This window comes from Dicentrarchus labrax, unplaced genomic scaffold (genome assembly GCF_905237075.1).
Source record: "Dicentrarchus labrax unplaced genomic scaffold, dlabrax2021, whole genome shotgun sequence".
In the NCBI taxonomy this organism is placed as follows: Eukaryota; Metazoa; Chordata; class Actinopteri; family Moronidae; genus Dicentrarchus; species Dicentrarchus labrax.
This window is the reverse complement of record NW_026136722.1, coordinates 17870114-17881445: the sequence shown is the minus strand read 5'-3', so window position 1 is coordinate 17881445 and position 11332 is coordinate 17870114. Positions and strand designations below refer to the sequence as shown.

The window sequence follows — 11332 nt, the reverse complement described above, 5'->3', positions numbered from 1 at the left end:
TAAACTAAATTTTGTAAGTTAAAAATAACATTCTTGATCAGGTATCTTTGGTCATTTTAAGTGAGAATTACTTAATTTTGTAATTTTTTATTTGTACCGTGAAACCAAAATACCTAGTAAAAAGTTATTGATTAGGAATGTTTCTGTAACTTACAAAACTAAATTAAAGTCACTTAAAATTACTAGTAAAAGTGGCTTAACTATGCCATGCCTTTGCCATCCTAGGAAAAAAATATACCGCTTATACCCTCTACTACAACACTGGTTTTGAGTTACTTAACTTTACTTGAGTCTTTAAATTTTATGCTACTTTATTCTTCAACTACATTTCAGGGGGAAATATTGTGCTTTTACTCTTCTACATTTATATTTCTCTATTTTATTACAATATATAATGTATATAATTTATTTACATAGTATTTTGTTCTATTTATTTACTCTTTGCACTACACTCCCCTGTACTGCTGGGCCAATTTGAGTTTCCTCTGGGGATCAATAAAGAAACACCTTACCTTATTTGTGATATAATGAGTAGTTACTCTGCAGATTATACATATTCCTACACATTCATCACTTATAAATAGTATTATTCCAATGATAACTGACTTTAGTACAGTATACGGAACAATTGAAGAGCATTAGTATCAGTAACAGAAGCTGGATATGATGCACTCAAACAAGAAATATGGTCACTAAGAAATACAGTGTAATGGGAAAATGCATTCAGGGTTCTGTGAACATGAAGCAAACTGTATTATGTTGTGTTGCTCCATGTTTATTTTTACGTCTCACTCATGTTAGGAGAGTTGTTATTCATTGTGCTATGAGTTAAGTACATACCAAAGACCAAGGCTGTCTGGGGGAGCGTTGGGCTTCAGATGTGTTATAACTATTGTTTGTCAGACATTAGTCGTCGCCAACAGACATCCTTGGGGGGAGGGGGGGGGCCACATTCTTTGGGACAGCTCGGTTTGCTTGTATCCAGTGTGATGCAAATAAATCTTGCACATGGAGATAAACTGTCTGTGAGTCTTTGTCACCATTCTGGGTACGTCCAGTGGGAGTTTGTGGTCTCTCACTATAGTCAGATAGCTAAAAGTTGAATTCAGATAGACATCAACTGAGGTGCACTGAGGCAAGTAAAATTAAACCACAATAACAGACGAAAAATACCCCAAAAAATGCAATAAATTCATCTCTAATCTGTCTAATATGAAACTGTGAGCTGATTTCTATAGTGTGCAGAGTTCCTACCCTCCCACCGGCTCCAGTGTCAGGCCATGAAACCGGAAATAGACTGATATATTACAAAATAAATGCATCCAAGGAACTGAAAGTACACGCAACAAATGCTGGCAGCAAAGGGAGATTTACTTTGAAACTGACCGGAAATTACGCCTTTCCCTATTGATTTCAACTTCACCCCCCCCCCGTCAGCGATACTTGAAATAGTTGTTCTGAATGAGGATGGCAGCAGTCCGGCCAGCAGCTCCAACCTGAGCGCCTCACAGAGGGGAGGGGGGGATGAATGGGAGTCAGATTCCTGCTTGTTGTTTGGCTCAGCTCGGAAGAAAACAGCAGCTCACTTTGAACCACATGAATCCGAATAAATGTTTCATGAGTCCGGTCCCAGTGCGGAGGAGCGACATGGACAACGGCTGTGAGGTAACGGACCTCTCCTCTGTCTGTCTGTCTGTCTGTCTGTCTGCTTCTGTCGGGGACATTCACCTCTCTGCACATAACAAGTGTGGGTTTAATTCATTCTGTTAGGGGACCACAGAGACAGGTTACATGGTTGCTGGTGCACATTCGTTTAATGATATTTTAAAAGGATTTTCACAATCATACTGTTAGTGCCTGATGGACAGTGACAGTGACAGCAGCCTGGACAAACACTGAATGCAGCACACCTGTCAGAAAGAGCAAGGAAAAGAAACATCATTGGTTGTAATGTGGACTGTTAGAGCTTCAGACAGTTTCCTTCTGTATCTGTTTCACATCTTGGACCTTGAATGCCTCTTTTTCTTTAAATGTTCACAGACACAAATTCCACTTGATTTCCAAGTGAGGGCTTTTGCTGCTGTGTTACGCTGCTATTAAGAGGAAGTCACTAAAGTGTGAATAAAAGTGACTTCTGTAATAGGTTTTCTCTGCCAACTGTAACTTAAAAACAAAGAGAACAAAGATTTTCTCTGAAGGGAGTCATAGGGATTACAAACCTGTTTCAAATTTGCGCCTGTCCTCTAGAACAGTTGTTGAGTCTACTGAATAAGAAAAGAGCAAAGATTTGAGAAATGCCAGATTAAATAGCCTAAACATTATTTCATGCAGCAGAAATACTTACTTGGTAAACATAATGCAACCATTATTTTCTGAAACAGAGGTCCAAACTGTTATTACCATCATTTATTTATTATATTCTCAATCGATCGTTATGTGAGAAAATGGTGAAAAATGTTTTTATGTTGGTTTCTCACAGCAAAAGAAGATGCTTTCAAATGCCTTCTTTTATTCAACCAACAGTCCAAAACTCAAAGAGATTCAAGTTTATAATCCTATAAGCATCAAACACTCACTTTTGATGAGCTGTTACAGCAAATGTTTGGCATTTTTGCTTAAAATTACTTAATAAACTGGTTACCTATTCGTCTTATTAGTATTATTATAGTAAAATCCTGGTGGGAAAGCTGAAAAAATGACACATGGTGGTGATTTAATTGACTGATTCCAAAGTGTATACTCCACCCAGGCTGCTTAAACTCCCCCAAACTTTCCCCAAAACACAGAGGATACCCTCAGTAGCTATGGCTCTGACCCCATGACGGGGCCTGACCCCCAGATTGGGAACCACTGGTCTAGAGTCTGTCTAAACCACCTTCCACAGTTACTACTATTCTCTAAACGTTAAAGATTTAATAGCAAGTGTTTTAAACCCCTGACAGTGATGGAAGGTATAACTGTCGCTGTCCGGCCCATGTATTGTCACTCAGAGTCTAAATCACAGCTTTCCACCCAGCAGACGTGAGTGAGGGGGGGTGAGAATGAGTGCTTGTGAAATTGCTGGTGATTTCGAAGCTCCTCGCATTTCACGGAGCAGTTTGTAATGTCATATCCTGCGCTCTCCAGGGAATGTCTCAGCTCGTGCTGGGCTGAGTGGTCCTGCGTCATTCAGACAACTCTGACTGGGTCAGGAGGCGGCTGCGATTGTGAAAAAGAGGTTACTTCAAAGCAGCGGGTGGCGCTCAAGGAAAGTGGTGCTGAATTGTGAAATGCTTTGTTGAATTTTGAGAAAAAACATCTGGGAGGTCTCTTCTGGAAAACTGTGTCCAAAGTTGTGCAACCAGTTTGCATTTTCACTGCTTTAATGAGTGGTTTCTTTCTCCGCACAGACTGGGAGACCCTAGCAAGGAAAAGAGGTAAAAGGGCAACGGCGAGGGACCATCTGTGGTTGGTTAACAGAAGGCTCCTTGATCCTGCAATGCCAGAAGAAGCTAATAAGGACGCCATGAGAACGCCAGTGACCCCAGAGAAGGCCAACAACAACGAGTGTCCCGCAGCCCCTGCGACGACGGTCAACATCCCCCTGGTCAATGAAGTCCAGCTCGCGGCAGCCACCGGCGGGGCAGAGCTGTCCTGCTACCGTTGCACCGTCCCGTTTGGCGTGGTGGTCCTCATCGCTGGCATCGTGGTCACCGCCGTGGCCTACAGCTTCAACTCGCACGGATCCACCATCTCTTACTTCGGCCTGGTGCTCCTCTCGGCCGGGCTGGTGCTCTTAGCGTCCAGCGTCGTCTGCTGGAAGATGAGACTGGAGAGGAAGAAGGAGAGGCGACGGGAGAGCCAAACCGCCCTGGTCGCGAACCAGAGGAGTATTTTTACTTGAACTAGCAGTTTGGACGACAAGTGTCCTGGTTCTGTGAGTTGGGAAAAGGCCTGATTTTGAGATTGAGTTGGAGAACCAGCTGTGGACAGATGTTGTCCAGCATGCTTTGGATTTCCGACCTATAAAAGCTTTGACCGCAGACTCTCAAGGCCCAGAACTTAAAGCTTTGAAGACATTGTAAGGGATTTATTTGTCAAACAGACGTTGAGCATCTGGTGAGCCGGGAACGCAGCCAAAAGGAATGTATCACAATTAAGATGAATTACCACTGTGCGAAGCGATGTAGAGGAAGTCTCCCATTAATCCGATGTTGGATGCGGCGGCTTTGATTGTGATGGGAGGGATTGTGGTTTGAAAATGCCCAGGGAAGGAGAAGGAAACTGGAAAATCCAGGACAATGATTCATGCCTCATTTACTATGCTTCAACTTGGACGTATCTGTTTAATAAAGTGTTCATCTCACAGGGAAGGATTGTGAATGGCCTGTTATGGAAGTATGGTACTTGATATGAGGATTGTGTTTAAAATCTGCCGATATACGTCGTTCAGATTAGAGGGCACATGATATTATACATAGAGAGAATATTTAACCGTAAATATATATTCTCTTAAAGCACTTTGATCCTTCATAATCATCATATTCCGTATTACAAGACATCTATTAACAAATGAAATGAGTGACACGTCCACAACTCTGAGTAGTTTTGCCTATGTCGGGTTTTGTTGGGTGATGATCACTTACTGTCCAGTGTACTTCCATACTATAAAAGGATATTATTGTAGCATATGTTGTTGTTTTGATGTAATCATTTGCATGTATTAACTGTTACCAGGACGTTATGAGGTTCAATAAACTCATTGATACACGGGAAGAGTGAGTTTCAGATTGTTGGGGCAGATATATTCAAGAGTTGCATTTGGTGAAATACGCCTGATTGGATTTCTTCGTGAGAGTGAGGTGAGTAGATCAGTACTACTCTTGTGTCTGTGTGTGGAGCTGGAGTCAGGACAAGGTTAGCCTAGCTTAGCATAAATCCTGGAAACATGTGGAAGCAGCTAGCGTAGCTGTGTCGAAACTTCAAAAGTAAATCACCTCTAAAGCTCACTAAAGCCGGGTCCAGACTACAGGAGCTGATCTATCTCCGATTCAACCCTCCCTACAATCTGGAATGGGACCTTGGTCGGTATCTTGCGAGGAAGCTGGACTCGCAAGATCACAAAATCACACGTAGAATCAATCTTGCCAGGCATCAATCTATGGGTTTGTGTGACCAATCAGTGTCCTTTGAGGAAGTACTGGCAGGGGTGTGGGCGCTGGGTGGGACGTAGCGAGAAAAGCTGCTCCCATAGAGGTTAGTGTAAATGCTGCTAGCATCAGTTATATCAGAACTGTAGATGAAGGCTGTCGCTCTTTTCCAGCTGGCTTCAGTTCACTTGATAGACGGTGATAGACAGATTGTTCATCCAGTCACCTACCAAGTAGTTTTTGAAAGTGCCTGCCCTTTTCCAAACAATTCAACACTTATTACAAGCTCTCCTGTATGCCAACATGATCAGACAGTCTTTTAAGTGTGTTTGTGATAAAACAACCAATTTCTGAATGAAGTTTGGCATAAAGAGAGAAATTGCAGTGTTGCAGCGAGTGCATTAATGTTGCTTAAATATCACAAACTCTTCTGATTTGAACTCCTCATCTCCTGTTTTCAGATGTGTTGTTCTCGCCACTATATTCTTTAGTGAAATCACTTTCTTGCTAATATCCTGCTAAGCATCGGTAAAACATTCTAGCTGCTAGGTATTTAGTTTTCACAGTACAAATAACAATTACAAAATGAAGTCAGTGTTACCTAAAATTACTGAAGTCTTTTTAACTTATAAAAAATTAAGTTAGTTTTACTTCAATGTTCTTGAATTGTGTCTAAACTGAACGGAACATTTTACAGTTTAAAAATAAACGTGTCCCTGCTCTCAGGTGGACAAACTATGTAATGACGACACCATTTTTAAGTGACCACTGGTATGTCTGCACTCAAACCTTTATTAGCCCCTAATAAACACTGACACTGATTATGAATGGCTCAGGCTTTTAATGTTTATAGGAAATCGGACTCTTGATGAGTTGACGTCAGTGTTTGTATTTCTTAGAGACGGTTTATGGGTTGGACAAGTGATGAGTTATTATAATAACATTCATCTCTTTGCTTTCAGTACTGAATTGAAGGAAATGTTTCTTACTCTCCTGACGTACATGGGTGTGCCCTGAGTCTTCACACACAAATATACACACTGTCTTATGTTTATCATTTAATATAATCAAACTGAACATCATCCACATTTTGGTGATCATCATCAACATCATTCCTCTATTGCATAGCCAGGTTTGGAGTTATACACCAAAGACTGTCCCTATTGGTCAACATCACAGAACCAGTTATAAAGATTTTCAAACTAGGTCAGAGAAGGCAAAAAGATTCAGACACACTAATCTTTTTGTCGTGTCCCAGACCTGATCAAGTCTGATCCTGGAATTGCAGTGGACAGTTTTCTTTGGCGCTATCTCAGAACCTTTCGTCAGTGTAGCTTCTGGGAGCAACCTCCTCTTCCACACGCCCGTCATCGTTAGAGTCTGATTAGCATCTTGGGACACGAGAATGACGAGAAAGACACAATTTAGATCAACTCTATAAACAGAAATCTGAATATGAATGCAGATTCTTTTTAAAAGCTAATAAAAATTCAGACGATAGCCGATAGGTTCCAAGATTGCATTTCGGCCAATGAGTTCTGCCTCTTTTCCTCCCCACATCGACGTTACCTGCATGCCCACTCAACGGTGATTGGTGCAAATGCACATGGTTCTTCTTTGCTAATGGTTGAGGCTGCGACTTCACCGCTTGAAGTTCACCAGAGTTGAACTCCACGCAAAGAAGCGATGCCAGTTTGCGCCCATGTGACCACACCCTAAACCCAAAAGCCCACTCCAATGCGATTGGTCAATACTACTAGGACTAAAAACGGGACTACAAACGGAAACCATAACGATTCCAGTACCAAAATCTTGTCCCTTGCTTCCAGATTCTCCATTCACATTCAGATGTTTATAGAGTATGTCTTTAGAGCTACTTTCTACCAGAGAAATGGACCTGTGAAATCTACGATGACGTTGAACTTTTTAAATGTAATTGATGAACGCTGTGAGCCCCAATTTGCCTCTATTGTATTGGGGGTGGAAGCAAATCTGAAATTAATAATACATTAATAAAAGTTGTTGACATGTTGTGGCCTTCATCGGTAGATAGAGATGGTTTCGTTGTTATCCTTTAACTTGAGTGTTTGGTTCACGTGATAACAGGTCTTATAACTACTGATGAAGGCCATGATATGTGGCTGACAGCTCCAGAGAGACCAACTAAGTGAAGTCTGCAGTAAGATTTTTTTTGTCGAATTGAAATCAACCTTTACCCTCAAATTCCGATTGTATCTGCATGGCTAGACACCGCTAGCCCTAAGCGAGGAAACAACTGACCCTTTAACCATCTATTTTCAGTCTGTTTATTTTTCCAGTCTGGAGTTTGTTTTAGCTGCTTTTTGATTTGCATCTCCTTATAATATGCTGACTGCAAGTTTATACTGTATCATCTAAACAGTCATCAGCTCATTTCTCTGCTGCGTTCTCCAGATAATTAAACATTTCAGGATATAAATTCCCCGTGGTAAAAGGAAGTTGAACTCTCTTGTATGACCCTGTTAGGTTTAAAATAGCCTGGACGTGGAAGTATATTTATAGGCAGCATTTGCGTTGCTATGCGCCCCCGTGACACCAGACACTACAACTAAATGGTTTTCTTGCGTCAGAGGAGAACCTACAACACACTTTGTCACTTTTGGGATATCACCACCACACTATTAGGCCGGTACTGTGTGGACTCTGAGATCAGATCAGTGAGACATTTATGGGACACATGACACAGTGAGGCGTCTTCTGCCTGCTTGTCGGGTTAAAGGAAGGCAGACTGAAGCTGGAAAAACGGGTGACTTGATATGAAGTTTGACAGGTGCTCTCTGCCAGCGTCTTTAGCCTCTTCACACACTGCTGGCACCTCATGCAGGCACCGTGTGCGTCACTTTTTGTGCCTCACGTGGTTGTCATTCCACTCAGTGCCACGCTGGCGGGTTGGTTTATCAATAAACAGGAAGCCCCTCCAAGGTGCACCACAACACAAAAATACTCTATTACATGTAAAAACTTAAAGTAAAAGTAGAATAAGTATTAGCAGTGGGATAATCTGAAGTATAAGTATTAATTGAGTTAAGGTTTTATTGGTGGGTGAGAAGTTTTGTGTGTTTACAGATCAGATAAGGAGGTAGGGAAAATATGTGGTAAAGGGAGGATTAAGAAATGGTTTAAGAAACACAGGAAGGAAAGATATGAGGAGTCAGAAGGTAGGAAAAGAAGCAAAAAAGAAAGAAGGAATTACATCAAAAAAGAGGAGAAAGAATAGAGGAAAAGAATCAGGAAAAAAGTTGCCAGAAGGATGGGAGAAAAGAAAGAAATCTTGGGAAGTAAAGAAGGACACGAATGATAAAAGGAGGAGGCAAAGAACTAAAGGAATATAGGAATGAAAGAAGTTTTCATTGGTGGGTGAAATGTGTTGTTTACAGATCAGATAAGGAAGGTAGGGGGGGAAACAAAAATAGGAAAGATAGGACAAAATGAGGGAGTAAAGGATATTAATAAGGAGTCACAGGAAATGGAGAATAAAGAAATTAATCAAGAAAGACAGGGGAAAGAAAGAAATTAGAAGTGAAGAGGTCAGGAAGAAGAAGAAAGGAAGCAAAGAAAGAAAGAAGGAAATCAAAAAAAGAAAGAAGAGAAGGAACAACGAAAAAGTCGCCAGAAGGAAGGAAGAAAAGAAAGAAGTCTGGAAACTTGGGAAGGAAAGAAATTAGGAAAAAAGTGCCCAGAAGAAAGAGGCAATAGGAATTATTATGGAGCAAAACAATTTTTTTTAGGATTTTCTCTCATGTTGGCTGTAACAGTTGAATGTGCAGATACAGTAAACCAACTACAGCCTCCAGTCAAATATAGTGGATTTAAAAGTACAACAATTCCCTCTGAAGTACGGTGGAGGAAAAACAGAAAGGAACCTGAACACTGTACTTACCGGTAAGTACAGCACTTAAGTAAATACACATTTACTTTCCACCTCTCTCAATGAAGGAAAGGCAAAACACAGAACGAGCTGAAGCCTGAAATTCCAGACTTCAAAACAAGCGATTGCACATTGTTCAAACCCAACACAATTAAACATAATGAGCTCAGCATTACGGGGATCCTGTCAGAAACAGCTGTGCAGACGGAGCATGAACAGGCTGAAGCAGACCTGACCCGACAGCTTTCCGAGCAGCTGACCGGATTGAAGTGACATTTGGTCCTTTTCTAGAATAACGTGGAACACAGAGAAGCCAAATGTTTTGACTGTTATCTGACCTGGCTCAGGTCGTCTGATTGTTAACATTATTCTTCAGTGCTCCGTTGCTGGAGGCGGAACAAATACTGTGCATGTTGATAAGATCTGTTCCAAGAAAAGGCCAGGACTGAGTTCATGCACTGTATTCTGAGAGCAAAGGTAAACCTTTTGGGTGTCAGGAGATGGAGATGGCAGATGAAAAATAAACTCAGGAGACTTTAGGTCGTCCTGTTCCTCAGATTGTATCATCGCTGATTCATCTGAAAAGTTTTGAGTCAGACTCCACAAGAGTCTTTCTCAATGTTTCAGTGGTGTTTCACTGCAGAGCTCAGGGGTACTATGAGGCTGTTCTATGAATTTTATTTTTAATTTTATAATAAAAAAATGGTTTTTTTTTTTTTTTTTTTTTTTGTTTTTTAAATTTTTTTTTTTTTTTTTTTTTTTTTTTTTTTTTTTTTTTGTTTATATATATTTTTTATTTACCCCCCACACCCTGGTTTTTTTTTTTTTTTTTTTTTTTTTTTTTTTTTTTTTTTTTTATTTTTTTTTTTTAATAAAAAAAAAAATAAAAAATTAAAAAAAAAAAATAATTAATGATTTTTTTTTTTTTTTTTTAATAATTTATTAATTTTTTTTTTTTTTTTGGTGGGGGGGGTTATTTTTAAATTTAAAAAAAAAAAAAAAATTTTTTTTTTTTTTTTTTTATTTAAAAAAAAACCAATAGTAGTCAAAAATTATTTTTTTTTTATATTTTTTTTTTTTTTTTTTTTTTTTAAAATTTTTTTTTTTTTTTTTTTTTTTTAAATTATTTTAAATTAGGGGGATTTTAATTTTTTTTTTTTTTTTTTTTTGTGTTTGTTTTCTCCCTTTTTTTAAAGGTTTACAAACCCGTTTCCCCCCAGTTTTAAACAAATTGAATTCAAAAATATGAAAAGTTGTGGCTGGTTGGAAATTGTGCAAGTAAATGGGATGGGAGTCAGATGTGAGACAGAAGCAGCCTTGCCACAGTGCGCTGCCAGGAGCCACGAGAGGATACAAGGTTGGTAACAGACTGATTTCGCCATTTTCTCCCGGCCCTGCCACTTTCCTCGCATCCCTCTCCTGGTCCAAGTGTTGCACATGACTGGCCTGCTGAGGGCTTTTTTTTTCTGCTAAATGTGTGTGTAAGGTTGCCAACTTCCACTAGTAGAAACAGAGAGCGGCCACGTATGGATAGTGGTGTGGTTGACGGATTAAACCTGGCTGAACCCAAATATTCACCGGTTCTTCTTAAGAGTGTCAAATACAGTGTTTGTACACTTTTTCGTGACAATCCATTCAATATTTGTTTATATTTTTACAAATGTGAACCATATGGTGGCACTAGAGGAGAGGTCAGGGAATCACTAAAGTCATGAGGATACATTTACAAAGTTTTAAGGCAATACATCCGATCATTTTTGAGTTTTCAGTCCAGATTCGGTCTGACAGACGTTGCCAACCCTAGAGACGTGCTGCTAGCGTGGCTAAACAATCTGTAATTTTGTGACCTGCTTCCAACTAAGCAGTGACTAGAGAGAACATGTTGGGCTGTGGATCTGCTCTGAGGTCTGTACTCATGAACAACAGCTGTACTGTTGTGGGTGTCTCTGCTGCCTGACAGGACACCGCCCGCTGGAAGGAAGTTGAACTCCAGAGTCAGATCTGAACATAAAGGTGAGCCAAGCTGCATCTATGAAACTCTTCTCAGTCTCACGCACCAGCTCAGCTCCTTCCTGCTCAGAGAGGTGTGTCAGACAATGTGGGGATTATGAAACTGATGCATAAAAAGCACAATTTGATGCATAAACATTCACCAGGATGCGGGAAATGACACCAAACCATCCAATACTTATTTGAGCCTGGACCAGTGGTGAACCGATTGACCCGCCAACATCCAAACATCCCTAGATGCTGCTAGCATGCTAGTTTGTTTGATGTCTTTAGCCCATGAATAGAC

General features: G+C 40.2%; 1 protein-coding gene across 1 annotated transcript; it reads left to right on the top strand.

Moving 5' to 3' along the window:
• Window positions 1–1456: 1456 nt before the first annotated feature.
• Window positions 1457–4755, top strand: tmem100a (transmembrane protein 100a). Its single transcript, XM_051388688.1, has 2 exons — window positions 1457–1665; window positions 3390–4755. The coding sequence occupies exon 2, from the start codon at window positions 3479–3481 to the stop codon at window positions 3881–3883; it is 405 nt and encodes a 134-aa protein (XP_051244648.1). The 5' UTR covers window positions 1457–1665; window positions 3390–3478; the 3' UTR covers window positions 3884–4755.
• Window positions 4756–11332: the final 6577 nt, after the last annotated feature.

Bases quoted from the DNA above. Each gene is read 5' to 3' on its own strand.
- tmem100a (XM_051388688.1), top strand. From the start codon at position 3,479: ATGCCAGAAGAAGCTAATAAGGACGCCATGAGAACGCCAGTGACCCCA.